Source organism: Ahaetulla prasina, chromosome 1, assembly GCF_028640845.1.
Source record: "Ahaetulla prasina isolate Xishuangbanna chromosome 1, ASM2864084v1, whole genome shotgun sequence".
NCBI lineage: Eukaryota > Metazoa > Chordata > Lepidosauria > Squamata > Colubridae > Ahaetulla > Ahaetulla prasina.
Window position 1 is genome coordinate 218,120,297 of NC_080539.1, and position 15,695 is coordinate 218,135,991.

Here is a 15,695-nt window from a genome sequence, read left to right on the forward strand (position 1 = left end):
TGGATTTCAATTTCCTTAATTCCACCCGGCATGGATCCAACAATTTTGAATAGCATTGAGAGAAAAATCATCATAAAGCGAGATACACACTTACCTTGTAACTCACTTTTAATAAGGCAACTCTCCATCATATATAGAAGGACAGTAACCATAATATCAAGCAGTTGACATTCTTCTGTCACTTGACGTGCTAATTCCTCATTGCTGAATAGCTGGACACTAATGTGTACGATTCTGTTAGACATTGTATCAGATTCATGGCTTTTCTTCAGTGTTTTCATAATAAAAGCATAATGCTGCACAAATGTTTTAGTAAAAGCAATCTGTAGTGTAGAAAACAAACATTAGTGTTACAATTTGCTTTTTCATATATGTCACAATATGTATGTACTGTATGTATTATTTAAATTAATTTACACCAATCTGGCTAATTTTGAGAGGTTTATAAAAATCAAACATCGATAATAAAAACAATGACAAGTCAAAATACAATATCCACAGCACAATTTCTGAATGAAGACCACATAATTCATTCTATCCTTCAATTCCTACCTTCAAAATAGTCAGATCTGACAAGCTTTTCAAAAGGTCATAAGAAAAGGGGCCAACTTCACCTCAAAGGCCACCCAGTTGCATAGAAAGGAAGTTATGATATCTAATTCTCTCATGGTCATGTGGTCAGGGAAAACAACATACTGTTTTATAGCGAGATGAGCAGCATATAAATTTAATGAGTAAAAATATAATTTAAAAATACATCAAATCTGATTGTTAAAAAGTAAAGGACAAGTGGAAAAACACCACTGCTCAAAACTGGGAGCAAATAGTCCACTATATTAGTGTGGAGAATATAAAATAAAAAATACTTTAAATAGTGTTTCTATATATATGTTGCAGATAATTTTTAGCTAAACACAACTGACACAACTTCAATATTTGGAGTCTCAAACTCTTCATCTCATTGACCCCCTTCAAGAAGTTTCCACCTGTTCACCGATCCCCTCCCTATACTTATTATGCAAGTATGAAAATAATTAAATAAATACTAATTTAATTGACAGAATTACAAAAAGTAGTAATAATAATGACCTCCTTAGTCCCATTGACCCTTTGATTTTGATTACTTTGGGGGAACCTTACTGTATAAAGTACAAGATTAAACACAACATATTTCTGCAAATTTCCATGCATGCTCACTATTTGCATGCAGTTCATTACAAGTTCAAAGTAATAATTAATACAACAGGTATTAATTTGGAAACACTTTCAATATGCATTTTGTAGCAGCTCCTTTGGCTGAAATAATCATTTCCAAATGTTTCCTACAGCCAGTCTTTCTATTGTTGCATTTAGAGTTTATTCTTCCCTCAACTCTTTTTTGTAGAACTTTTCTACTGAAAAACATTCTTAGGTCTTTTTACATGCATTGTGTAATTGAGATCTCTGCATAAATCTTCAATAAGCTCCAAGTCTGGGGACTATGAGGCTTTTTCCAAAAACTTTACTTCTCTTTCCTGGAAGAGCTTCATGATTGATTTGATTTGAACCATTTGAAGGAAGGTTTTAGATCATTGTCTTGCTGAAATATCCAGCCTCTTTCCAGGTTCAATTTCTTCAGTTTTAGGAACATTTTGAAGAGCAGCTCCACTGCAGTAATCTAGTTAGACGATTACCAAAGAGTGGATAACGGCAGCAACGTTCTTTGCCCAGAAAGGCTCTTAATCGCATATCTGCCTAAATTAATTAAAAGTGCTGTTTGCAGGGAAGATCTTCTAGTGACACACTCAAATCTAACATTTCCAAATTGCAATTCTAATTCTTTACAGAAATATAACCCTTCCCCAAAGAATATTTTAATCGCCACCCAGTGAAGCAGCATGAACTACTCAGTAACAAAGTCCCGCAAGGCAGAAAAACATCTTCCTCCTCTGCACTTATTACATTTGCAGACTGCTGCCTAGCAGTTTTGTTCAGGGTTTGTCTGTTTATTTCTCCTTTGTTTTTTCCCCCCTTTCGCCTTTTAGTCAATGTTGACTCCTAGCAACAACCTGGACTAAACTGTAGTTTTCTTGGCAAGATTTTCAGAACGACGTTCCCTCCTTCCTAGAGCTGAGAGAAGTGACTGGCCCAAGGCCACCCAGCTGACTTTGTGCCTAAGGTAGAACTAGAAGACCAAACATTCTAGCTTGATGCCTTAACTATTATCCCAAACTGGCTCTTATTCAGAATTACTCACAATAATAAACTTTTTTTAGAAGAACAGAATAAAAATAATATTTTTTGCAGAAGGGCAGACAGGTAAAAACTCCTCTAGACATGTCAGATGAATCTGTGGGTTCCCTATGGGGCTCTTTTCAGCTTATGTGAGAAATGGAAATGGTTCATTGTAGTTGAAATTCTGCAGCCTCTGGGCTTAGTGTACGCTCCTCTTTTTTTGTCTTTCTTGGACGATTAGGCAAGGCACGAATGGATAGATCGGAGAGGTTATTAACACTTCTTTATAGGGAAGGATCATGCTTGCCCCCTAGGAAACATTTGCCTTTTTAAGAAAAGTTTGCTGAGAAGATGGTGTAGAAGATGGTGGAGGAATACACCCTGATTGGTTCCAGTAGATCTCTTGGCAGCATTAAATACTATTTACTATGGAATAATTCTGGATCACCTTCAAGGGTTGGGAGCTGGAGTCTCTATTTATAGTGGGGGGGTGGGGGGGTTTCGTATCTGAGTGTTTTGATTGGTGGATATGGAGAGGAACTGTTCAAGTCTATGGGAGATCCAATGTTGACTTCCATAAGGCTCAGGGCTCTCCCTCATGTCATTTAATATCGACATGAAATCACTGTAAAGAATCATCTATCAGTCTGGGATAAGGACACCCCAATCAGAAAACCAAGAAAGCAGGGTTAAATATAAAATATTTATATAATATAAAATGTAAAATTTGTTACTACCTGTTCTGTGGGCATGGCATGGTGGTGGTGGGAGGGGGGTGTAATGTGACTGGGTGGGCGTGGCCAACTTTTTTTTTTTTTTTACTTTTAAAAGCATTTTTTCTATAACCACTTTAGCCGAAGAGGTTGTAAAAAAATGCTTTTAAAAGCCTGCGATGATCAGGCAACTCAGCTGGGATTGCCAGAGGAAAAAAAAACTTTTAAAGGGGTCTTACGATCCCAGCTAAGTTGCCTGATTGCCAGAACCTTTTAAAAGCATTTTTTTACAACCTCTTCAGGCAAAGAGCTTGTAGAAATCATGCTTTTAAAACTCAGCTGGGATCGCCGGAAGAGCCTTTTAAAAGCTTTTTTTTTTTTTTACAACCTCTTCGGCCAAAGAGGTTGTAGAAAAAATGCTTTTAAAGCCGCGCGATCATCAGAAACTTTTTTTTTACTTTTAAGAGCATTTTTTCGGCCGAAGAAAACATGTTTTTAAAAGTAAAAAAAAAAAAAAACCTCTGATGATCGCGTGGCTCAGCTGGGGCCGGGGGGAGGCAGGGATTTTTGCTACCGGTTCTCCGAACCACCCGCCACCATCACTACTGGATTGGGCAATCTGGTCCGAACCGGGAGCATTTCACCCCTGCAAGAAAGTCTGAAGGCTGTAGGAATCTGGATGAGGCAAAATAAATTTGATTAAATCCTACCAATAGATAGTTGCTAGCTCCTGATAAGCATCTGGGCATATAATAGTAGACCTGGTAATCACTCAGGCAGGGTTGTGTTATCCCTAAAAGAAGCAGTTCTTGACTTGGACTCACAACATCTGCTCACCAACAGGTGGAGAAAGTGGCCAGGACTCTTTCCCATGTTTGGCTGCTGTGCCAGTTGTGACCCAACCTGGACCAGAATGCACTGGTTTTTGTAATTCATATCTTGATCATCACCCATCTAGACTTGCTGAAACACGATGTACAATATATTGTCCTGTCTTTGAAGAGAGTCTATGAGTTACTAGCAGCACAAAATATAGCAAACTCATAGCTGAAAAATCCTGTCGACATAGAATTACACCTAAATTAAAGTCATTAATTTGGTTGCCAAAGCTTCTGAAACATTATCTTTAAAACCCTACAAAGTGTAGACAAGGCTGTAACAGACAATGCTTGCCAGCTAAATATACTCATTCAATCATTAGCCAGAGAAGTCCTGCTCAAAGTCCTCTCTCTTTGTGAAGAACATTGGATGTAGGCAAAACAGCAGCATGTTTTCACCCATAACTATGCTCAAATTCCACTTTGTTAACATTCCATAAACAAATCAGTTTTATTCCATTTAGACTTTAGCCTGAGCTGACTGATTATTATGTCCATCTTATCTTTTTTAATTACCTTTTTAATAAGCTTTTTATCCTTTTTATTTTTTCTGTTTTGTTTTGTATTTTTGCTGTACACTAGCCAAGGTCATTTGGAATTGTGACAAATTATACAGTAAATACAAATTAAATAGATAAAACAGTAGAACATTAATCTTATATAGATTACGGTAAATTGAAATCTATTAACTGTAGTGAAGTGCCTTAGGATGCACAAGTATTGGTTTAGAATAGCCTCTGATGATCAAACTAAATTAGATAAAATAGAGAATATAATTGTTCAGTCTCTCCAAATTATTTCTCTCAGAAGCCCAACCATGTATAAGTTGACACCAAAAATTCTCACTTTATTTTCGAGGTTATGATACCATATAACATTTCAACAAAAAATAGAAAAACTTTTAAAAAACAGGAAGTTAAAAAGGAACAATGGGAACAAAAAGAATAAAGATTATATTAATTTAGCAGGACTATACAATGAACAGGGAGATAAAATATGCTTTACGAATAAACAAGAAGTAATACAATTCAATGAGTTCAGTTAACTGTGACTAGCAGAACTTTCAATAGATAGATCCTAGTGCGATAAATTACAATACATTATGCATGTTACATATTGAGCGGGGTTTTTTAAACAGCCAAAAAAGTAGTTGTGAAAGTACTAAGCAGCCACTTTACTTTAATGTATTTTTAATGAATTATCCTAAGTAAGGTCTTTCCATATTATTGCTAAGAATCAACATGAGCTCAATGACTTATAATCAATTAAAATATACATTAAAATGGGTTAAATTGTTAAGCAGGTCTCATATGAAGATACTTTTATACAGCAATTTTCTTCACGCTTACTTCCGTTGTGAGTACAGCCTTAAATTTTAAATACTACCAAAAAAAATGACAAAGTCCATACAATTTTGTATGTGTGTGTGAATTCCCAAGCAATGTAAGTATTCCTAGAATTTAGAGTATTAGAGATATAGTCCTGTTGATTATGAAAGTCAAACACAGAAAATGTAAATCATTCTTTTCATAGCTTAATGCATTATAAAGAACCTGTGCCATGTCTGATTAAACAATATTCTTATCTTGTTTCCCCAAAATCTCTCACATATGATATAACTAGTAAAAACTCATCAAGCTTTTATCATTCAGAAATGATATGTCAGAATGTCAGAAATGGAGCAGTTGGCTTGATTGTGCAAAGCAACTGTCAGCCTTCCAAAAGAGGAGGACTTTCATGTATAGTTCGCATTTAATAAAACAAGCGGACTAGCGGTCTAGAAGAATAAGAGGCACAAAGAGGGCCTTGCCCAATTCATCCAACCAGGGAGCCTATATGTTTTCTTATAGATCATCTTATCTTCAATACATTTTAAACAAATTTTGAAACCATGTAGTTCTACTCAAAGAGATGCATATTGTAGCTGGTTAAATTAGGCTGAGTGTACTGATTTAATCCAAATTCTGTATGATACTATCTTTCTTTAGGTTTCCTATATTCCATCTTTTCTAGGGGTGGGATGCTACGGGTTCGCCCGGATTCGGGAGAATCCATAGCTAACATTATGGCCAGTTCGGATAACCTCCAAATCCCATCCCTAGCTGGCCCCGCCCACCCTCCCCTCCCCTCCCCGGAGTCTCCATGCGGCCCATTTTGGATGCGAGGTAAGTGCAGGGCTCGCACAGAGGCTCAGGGAGGGGGAAAAATGGCCTCCCGGAAGTCCAAAAACAGGGCTGTTTCCGGCCTCCGGAGGGCCTCCAGAGCCTGGGGGAGGCAGTTTTCACCCTCCCAGAGGCTCAAGAAAAGCCTCCGGAGCCTGGGGAAAGCAAAAATGCCTCCCACCCGCCATGGTGCAGGAGGCCAACTAGGCCACACCCACCCAGCAACCAGGCAGAGAACCTGTTGCTGAAATTTTTGAAGCCCATTCCTGATCTTTTCCAATAAGCTCATTTTTACATCTAAACATTTGGGTTGATTTGCTTAATTTGAAACCTTCCTGATGTACAACAGTAGTCCTCTGTTAAGTTCTAAATTTCTCGTTACAGGGAGAATGACACCATTTTTTTAATTCTTCCAAGAGTTGGCCTGAAAGAAGACATTTTTGATAGAACTGGTTGAATAAATCAAGAGGTTCACTGATATTAACTAATCGTAATTATATTTAATGGGTACCCCTTGGAAATAGAGATATACCAATGAGATATTGTATTTTCACTTCCAGCCAACTCATAATATTGTTCAAAACACTTCTGACACCTTTCAACACTACCTTGATATTTTAAACTACTGCAATTTAGTTCACATTATTTTCTATACTATTTTCTTTTAGTATCCTGAATATCGTGTTAAATTGTTGGACTTTTTCCTCTAACAGTGGTCTTAAATTACTACAAATGATTTCACAAATCATTATAAGAATTGTCAGGACAAAAGAAAGAAGAAATACACTAATACCTTATAATCTTGATCTGGAAGCATGTTGAGCAAGAAAGTTACCATTTTCTGAGGAAATTCATATTTTACTGTCCAAAATAATAATTCTTCTAGAAAACATTTATGCTTTAAAACATCCATGATGGACTGATCTGTAGAAAAATGAGGATAAAAGGTAGATGGAAGAGTTCACGGAGAACAGATTACAAAACCTATCAGGATATTTTTAAGACAGACACCAAGATCTCTTGAAAAGCCCATATTTTAGAAGACTTCATATGCCTGTCCAATGCTCCTGACTCTACTCAGTCACTGAATACTTACTACGTAGCTACATCTACAGTATAAGGGGGAAGAGGGCTGTCAAAAAAGTCAAGATGGCAGTTGGAACTTCGTAAGTGAAACCTTGCCTCTCTTACACAAGTATCAACAGTGCTCATAATGTACAAGAGGCAGAGTTTCAATTACAGTCATGAGGATTATTTTGATATTTTGCTCTCCCCAGAAGTTTCTGTTCATTGGCAGAATGGAAAAGAAAGGTCTGGATTGAAAGTTTTTGTAGCTGGAAGATATTTCTTTGGGGGTAAAAAAGGCCTCTGACAGTGTTAACTGGGGTGGTGGCAATATAATAATATGTACTGGATGAAGGGAAACTATTTATCTCTTTTATTCCTTTTTCCTTCCGAAATGAATAGCCCAACTTAAAACAGGCACATTATACCTATTCAAGATGTAGAATTTGTTTTATCAAGAAATAATAAACAACATCACTGAGAATGGATAATTTGTAAATTTTAACAGCAGGAGAAAGAATGCTGAGGCACATATAGCCTCAGGTTGAAGATTTGTGCATCATAAAAGCATAAATAGATCTATGATTACTTGCAATAACTTGGTGTGCCAACTGACTGCAGGAGTCTGGGAGGCATGAAACAGAGAATTGTTAAAGCAATCTAGAAACAAACAACTTTTTTCCAATGATGGCTGCAATTTAAAATTCTTTTCAGACTGCAGAGAGTGCGGAGGGGCAAAAAAGTATTTTTAATTGTTCCCCCCTCCCAGATACGGGGGTTTAAAAGTCAGTTTTCTGATTTAACACTCGAAGGCAGAAAAAAAAGTTTTGTTAAAAAAAAGTGATGAAATTTATTGATGTCATGGAGGGCACACAATAGGGCAGAAAAGTTACATACAGCTAATGGGTGTACATGGCTCAGGGGCTAGGACGTTGAGCTTCTCGATCAAAAGGTCGGCAGCTCAGCGGTTCGAATCCCTAGTGCTGCCGTGTAACAGGGTGAGCTCCTGTTACTTGTCCCAGCTTCTGCCAACCTAGCAGTTTCGAAAGCACGTAAAAATGCAAGTAGAAAAAATAGGGACCACCTTTGGTGGGAAGGTAACAGCATTCCATGCGCCTTTGGCATTGAGTCATGCCGGCCACATGACCACGGAGACGTCTTCGGACAGCACTGACTCTTCGGCTTTGAAACGGAGATGAGCACCGTCCCCTAGAGTCAGCAACGACTAGCACGTGTGTGCGAGGGGAACCTTTACCTTTACCTTTAATAGGCAGCTGCTTATCCTACTATGCCCTAAGCCATTTTTCCTCTTGGGAAAATGCATGAAACTATAAAATAAGGAACACTAAGTCTTGTAGTCAGTCTATATTGCTCATATGTAAAATACTATAGAAGCAAAAGTGTGTGTATAGGTGTGTGTGTATGAATAAATAAAGGTAAAAGTTTCCTTGTCAATCATCATGGTGCTCATCTCTGTTTCTTGGCCAAGGGAGCAAGTGTTGTCCAGACAAATTCCTTGGTCATGTGCCAGCATGGTTATATATCCCAAAGGCACATGGAATGCTGTTATTTCCACCAAAGTGGTACCTATTTATCTACTCTCATTTGCATGCTTTCAAGCTTCTAGGTAGACAAGTAATGGGAGCTCACCCCATTGTGCAAAGCTCAGGTCTTAAACCTAGGCTATATATAACCCTGTCTGTCTGTCTGTCCACGCTATATACAAACACACACACATATACACACTTACTTTTGCTTCTACAATATACATTACAAATCTTGAAAGTATATTCACCTTCATCCATAGAAACTCAAAACTACCAGTTGAGTAAAACATGGTTATAAATTATAAAATATCCAACAAACAATTTACTGTATATACCTTTGGTGGTGGTACTTAGTTTCACTCTCTTGCACTTTCCCACACCTTGGTTACCATCATGGTCTTCCTGAGATAAAGAGATTGAAAATGAATGAATAGAAAAATCTAACATCAGATCTATTATACTGTACGGGGGTGGGATATGAAAATAGACTCCCCCTAGGAACATTAGGAACATTACTTTACTGCCATATGTTATTCACAAACACTTCCAGTATTTCAAGCTAAATATTAGTATGTTATTTATTGGAAACAGGTTATAAAAATATATTCATCATCAAAAAAGTATCTTTTAAATGTCCTTCTGTTATGGTTATATCACTTGGGGATCTTATCCCACATAAACTGTCTTTAAAGAACTACTAAAACTCTAAGCTAAGATTGGAAAGCATAATCAATGAGGAATTTGCCAATTAAATGGAAAAATAATGTAAGGGGTATTATATAAAAGTTACTTAAATCATAAACATATTTGTTTAGAAGCAAATACTGTTTGGTTATAATACACTCAATTAGAAGCACTTGCAAAATGTCACAATTATTAAAAAATGACTGGAAATATTCAAAGTTTAAGTATTATTAGAAGAATCTGAAGTATTCTCTCATATCTGAAGCATTTTCCAATACCTAATTATTATACAGCGCAAGACATTTCTTCCATCAACAAACTGGAAGTGTACAGTGGATATTAAAAGTCTACACACTCCTGTTAAAATACCAGGTAGTGATTTATCTTGGTTTGATTTTTTTACATTTCAAGAACCTGGCATTTTAAACATGGTGCATAAACAGTTTATATCCCACTGTATATAACGGCAACCTATTGAAATAGTATAATGGCATTCTGCTGAATTAAAATCCAATTAAGTATTTATCTTCTCTTCCTGACAATGTCATGAAGATTGATGGAAAATCTAATTATTCAAACAAACCTACTGACATTCACTTAAATAAATTCAATTCATAAATAAATATCAAAGGCAGAATCATTATCTTTAGAAAGGTAAGGTTTTCAGTAACTGCTTGAAACCACCACCTCCCCAATTCTCTCGTATGATATACTACAGGGATCCCCAACCCCTGGTCCGTGGACCAGCATTGGGCTACAACATGCCAGAAACCAGACCATGCGAATAAACCAAGCCCCATCTACAGGATGCAGGCAGTATACGAAACCATGCCCCCTCTGGTCTCTGGAAAAATCTCTTTCCTCGGAACCAGTCCCTGATGCCCAAAAGGTTGAGGGCATATTCTCATTGTTCATAGGAAGTCAATACAATAGTGACTCATTGCTATAGCCATATGGCTTTCATTTTCTTATTGGTTTTTTTTTCTCTTGTCGGATATCTGATATCAAGTCAAGAATGTCTGTCTGTCTAATCTCACCCTTATTATTATTACTTTTAAATAAATAAAGCAGGGAACATAACTAATACTCCTTCCTCCTCCTATTTTCCCAACAACAATTTTTTGAGTAGGTTGGGCTTAAAAAGAGAAACTGACACAAAATCACCCAGCCAGCTTTCATGCTTAAGGCAGGACTAGAACTCAGTCTCCTGGCTTCTAATCTGGTGCCTTAAACCACTAGACCCAACTGGCTCTCATTACCGATATATTAATTTTAATATACTGAATCCTGAATCAGGATACTGAAAAGTGGAAGACCTGAAGGAAGGCATAAAGAGTGCATGGATAGATACAATATTGCCTTAACTAATGAGATCAAAGTATTCAGTATTTCTTTTTAATGAGAGGTGTTAAATAAAACAGATGCAATCCCAGGAGCCTGATATCAAGTAATTTATTTAAACAAAAATGAGGGTGTCATGGATGTTAGGATTAAATCTAATCCCTTGCTCCATATTGATTAGGGCTCTGGTCTTCCTCTGCACTGATTATACTTTTATTGACCCTAAATGAAGGTTTAGTAGAAAAGACTGTGGGACAACAAAGTGCCAATTGCCACTTTTCCCCATGCTAACAAGATAGTGAAAATAGAAGGAAATATTCTGTCAAGAGACAGAGAGGCCGGTAAGATAATATTTAAATTTAAAGACCTTTCATAAGGTAGAATCCTGCCTTATGACTTAGAAAAGTAAAAAGGTAAAAAAGTAAGAACTATTATTTACTTAGAAAAGTAAAAAGGCATTCAATGCTTGGCTGTCTCTTTAGAACTTAACATTATCTATTTATTGAGTGGATTCTCCATTGAAATAACATTATTCTCAGTTTAGATAACGTTTAAGTAGGAACATATAATAGAAAAATATTTTATAAAATTATAAAATCTGATATTTAAGATGTTATTTTTTTCTTTTTCCTTCAGAGTTTTATTTTTAATTCTGGATATAGCTTATTGAACTAAGTTTATCTATGTTTAAAAAATTCTTAACCATTCATGTAAACATAAAATAAGGTGGTGATCTCTGTACATAGTTGCAAATTACAGCACTGTTTGCTTCCATATGTAGAAACTACATCAGCTAAATCTTTCTTGACCCTGAGCCAGAAGGCTAGTTCCAGGCCACAACTACAGAGAGACTGAAGCTTCAGCAGTCCCTTTTCCCATATTTTCCCTTTTATTTCTGTACTACAGATTGATTGATTGGTTGGTTGGTTGGTTGGTTGTTTGGTTGTTTGGTTGGTTGGTAGGTAGGAGGAAATCAGAAAGAAGCCAATCCAGTAATTATTCAGAATATAAAAGTTGGAAGCGACCTTGGAAGTCTTCTAATCCAAACTCCTATTCAAGCAGGAAATCCTTTAGCATATCAGACAAATAGTTGTCCAATCTCTTCTTAAAGGTTTTTTCTTGTTCTAAGAATTCCTGGTTTAGAAAACTGAATGCATATTTATGCCAGGATTCATTTTTCTCTCCTATTTTTACTGCATATATTAAGATAAATCTGATTTATAATATGTCAAATGAAGAAAAGATGTAACAGACCACAAAGATTTAGAAATGTGCATATCACCTTCTCAGTAACACTGATTAAAACCTGTTTTACAGATATAAACATACCTGATATTAAGCTAGCCTATTTTCAGAAGTTACTATTAACATCAGAGGTATCCAAGCCATGGCTCTGGATAGCTAGCCATGTGGTCCCATAAGATAATAAAGTAATATAAAATAATATAAAAATAAGAGAAGTTTATATTTATTAACTACATTATATATTATATATGTGGCCCAGGACAATTCTTTTTCACTCAATGAAGCCAAGGGCAAATCAAAAAATTTGACAACCATGATCTACACTAATGTTAACAAAATTAATTCAACAAGAGTAGTAATAACAATTTTCTTACTGGAGGCATTTTCAGCATAAATAATCCTATTAAATAAATTTGTTAGCAAAGACAAAATACAATGAGGCTCATGGTATCTTAATTTCTGTCACACAATATTACACTTTATTTTATTCTGAAAGTCTCACCTCATCTGAAGAGTCACCTTGCCCTGAAGCTGGTGTAGAACCTGCAAAACCTTGTGAAATTAAAAATTAAAATATCCTTTGTAATTCATACAAAACTGGAAAAATATTTTTAAAACAAACCCACAGTTCTTCTTCCATACAAACCTACATTGAGTCTTTAGAATCTGAAATTAAAATCTAGCTAGAAAATGCTAAAACTTTAAGTGATACTCGTGATTTGTTACTATCTCTAGAATGGAAAACAAATGTTGCTACTACTGATATGTCATTTTAGCACAATAACTATTTGTAATCCAAAATGCTGTATTTTCTAAACTTATTGGAAAGGGCTCCTAATATTTCCCATAATTTAAACTAGTATTTAAGAATGAAGATACTTCCCAATTTTGAAAATTGAATAAGGATTCTGACACACTTATTCTCCCTGCATTTGTGCTGTTTCAGGAACATTTCATAAGCCATTTTAGAAGTTCTATATGTTAACATATCAAAGATGGGAATTCTTCCAGTTACAATTGAAAGTATTTTTTTTACACAAACCTTGAACTACTGAAGCGCTAGCTCCAGCTCCTTGATCCTGCATTCCACATGCAATCTTATCTTCAGCAAATGTCAGTCCAGAACCTTTCAAAGCTATAAGGTATTTTTCATGGCTTTTCTTTGAACATGTATTTTCACCACCACCTTAAATATATTTCAAAGATACAAGTTCACTCCAAGGGCCCATCTTTACAGGATGGCACAGGTTAAAAAAAATTGGCTAACAAACATCATAATAAATGGTCCATAAATACTTTAAAGAAACTATGGGATGCATTGGTGCATATACCTTCAAATGATGCTTTCCATTCGTAAGTATTATATTTTCCAGCATTCAGACTGCAATGCTTAATTAAATTCCTCTGCAGATAGCACATTCAGCCATAGTGAGTCAAGATCTGACATATGAATACACCAGAACTAAAAATCAGCCAGACTACAGCCCATCTATCCTTTTATTGTGACTTTTCAAATTAATTATCAAAGGGTGAACATTTCTGCATGATACCATTCCAAAATGGAGACTATAAACTTGGTTCTTGAAATTAAGAGCAATATGCATATTCTATTTACAATTGTTTAATTTGGTTTTGGGAATGCTGTTTTCTTTTTCAACCCTAGAATTCTGTTAAAGAACATTCTTATAATCAGGAAAGACTTTATATAAATCATATAAAAGGTAATAACAGGAAGTTCTAACTAAGCTTGCAAAACACTGAAATTCTGCTGTCATGATGGACTCTAAGGATAGCCCTTTTAAATATATATAATCTGAATTGTCATCTTTGGCTGACATATATGTAAAAATATCAAACCGCTTTCATGCAATTTGTCACCTGCTGCTCAACTGAGTAAATAATGAATTGCCTCAGGGAAGGCACTGTTGATTCTGTATTTCCATCCTTTCATATGTACTTGTCATGTTCTTAGCTCACTGGCTCCAGTCTCACATTGCACTAAGGCATGATTTGCTTATTCTTTCTTGAATAAACTACAATAGATTAGTTTACACACCAAGCCATTATCCATGGTTTAAGAGTCACAATGTGTGGGTCATTGAGAATCTTAAGCCAAAACAAAATAAAGAACATTATCGCTTAGTGCAATGTGTGAAACTAGATCACTACTTTTACTTCTATCTTATGGACCGTTAAACCTGAACTTGTTAGTTTAAGCAGAAGGAAGAACAATATAGTGTTATAGGGGAACAATGACACATTTACTCTAAGAAAAAGAACAGAAGCAATATATAGTACTTATTCTCTATTTAAGAATTGGTGGAAGACTGCCTACAAAACTTTTTAACAACCATTTTGTAAAATATCTAAACTATATTAGCAGCATAAACTAAATCCTAAAAGTAACTCAAATATATAACATTTTTCAACAATTAAAATGGCAAAAACTGACATCAGTAAGGCTTAAACAGATCAATGGAATTTGCAGTTCATAGCAAAGTAAAGCCTGCTTCTTTTTCAGCAGATATCCTGATCCTAAAGCATAAAAACATGTTTAATGATGAATGCTCCTTCAAGCAAAATAAAACAACAACTCACCAGAACTAAGACTTTTATAGTACTGCTGACCGGTCAAAACCTGAGTAAGGACTGAACGCATTGCTCCTCCCATTTTTGTCAGATCTTCCAGAAATGAAATGTGGGGTTCCAACATCTGAAGAACTTTATGAAGTTCTTTTTCTGATGGCAAATCAAGAACTGAAAAAAGCCAAGCAAGAATTTTGCACAAAATTGGATAAATGGTTTTAATTGCTTAAAAACTACAGACTGGCTATTATTTTGCTAAATAAAACACACCATTCTTACAACTTTGGATTGAACATGCATCATATACCATAATAACAAGAATTTCCTCAATAGAAGTCTCTTAGTGTAAAAAGGCTTGTAAGTTTCCAGCCTAATGAGATGTCATTTTTAGATATATATTTAATGTTCAAATGTTTATTTTTGGGTAACCAGTATAAGATCACAGTTCCTCTTAGCAAACCATACACAATCTGAGTTGGTAACTACAGTCACTACTGTCAGTTTTCTGAATATTAGTAGAGATGCTGCTATCATTTTTACCACATGTATGCTTCAGAGAATCAGTTTCTATTGGGCTGTACAAGGCTGAGGCAGCAAGTGAATTTTCAAAGCTGACAGTTAATGGGCAAAGGAGGCAGGGCTGAGTTGATGAGCAGGTTCTCACCAACTGTTTAGCACGCATAGAGAAGCAGAGCCAAAATGGTAAAATAGCTCTTGCCAGTGGACTGTTGGTATGCATACTTCATGTCTTTATGTGACTAGAACTGGTGACTTCACTCGAAGTGGTTTTGGATAACAGAGATTATTTTGATGTAGGACAAGCTGGATTCCTATTTAGTTTGGGGATAGAATTAATTTTGCTCATCTTGTCTATGTCCGATATCAAGGAATGGATAGGCAATATGATCTTACTAGCTCCTTGGACCTCAGTGGTTTTCCACCTTTCACCATTTATATCCTTCTTAGTCCAGTCCTTTCTGAAAAGGCAAAGCCAAAAAAATAAAATTGGAGAATTTATTGTTCAGCTTCTGGGATACCTCAATAGTCTGTTTTGTCCACATATTTTGCATCATCTGCTTGAAGCCATTTACAGAAGCCACAAGGAATTTGAGTTGAAGTAATACTGATATGCATACATTTTCACAGAGAAGTTCCAAGAAGATTGTGACAGAATAATAAACCATTTTAACTACCAGTAATTGACTTGCTTTCTTCCTATGTTTAGCATAAGATTCTGGTTATTCTTATCACTTTTGCACC

General features: G+C 35.8%; 1 protein-coding gene across 4 annotated transcripts in view; it reads right to left on the reverse strand.

Moving 5' to 3' along the window:
* The window catches only part of UBR3 (ubiquitin protein ligase E3 component n-recognin 3), a 110,237-nt gene that overhangs the window by 85,488 nt on the left and 9,054 nt on the right, over positions 1–15,695 (reverse strand). For all 4 annotated transcript variants that reach the window (XM_058190898.1, XM_058190915.1, XM_058190907.1 and 1 more), the window contains exons 3-8: positions 14,448–14,606; positions 12,892–13,035; positions 12,352–12,401; positions 8,915–8,981; positions 6,761–6,891; positions 95–323 (exon numbers count right to left, since the gene is read on the reverse strand). In XM_058190898.1, coding sequence (XP_058046881.1) covers positions 95–323; positions 6,761–6,891; positions 8,915–8,981; positions 12,352–12,401; positions 12,892–13,035; positions 14,448–14,606 — 780 coding nt within the window. The remainder of the gene's footprint in view (positions 1–94; positions 324–6,760; positions 6,892–8,914; positions 8,982–12,351; positions 12,402–12,891; positions 13,036–14,447; positions 14,607–15,695) is intronic.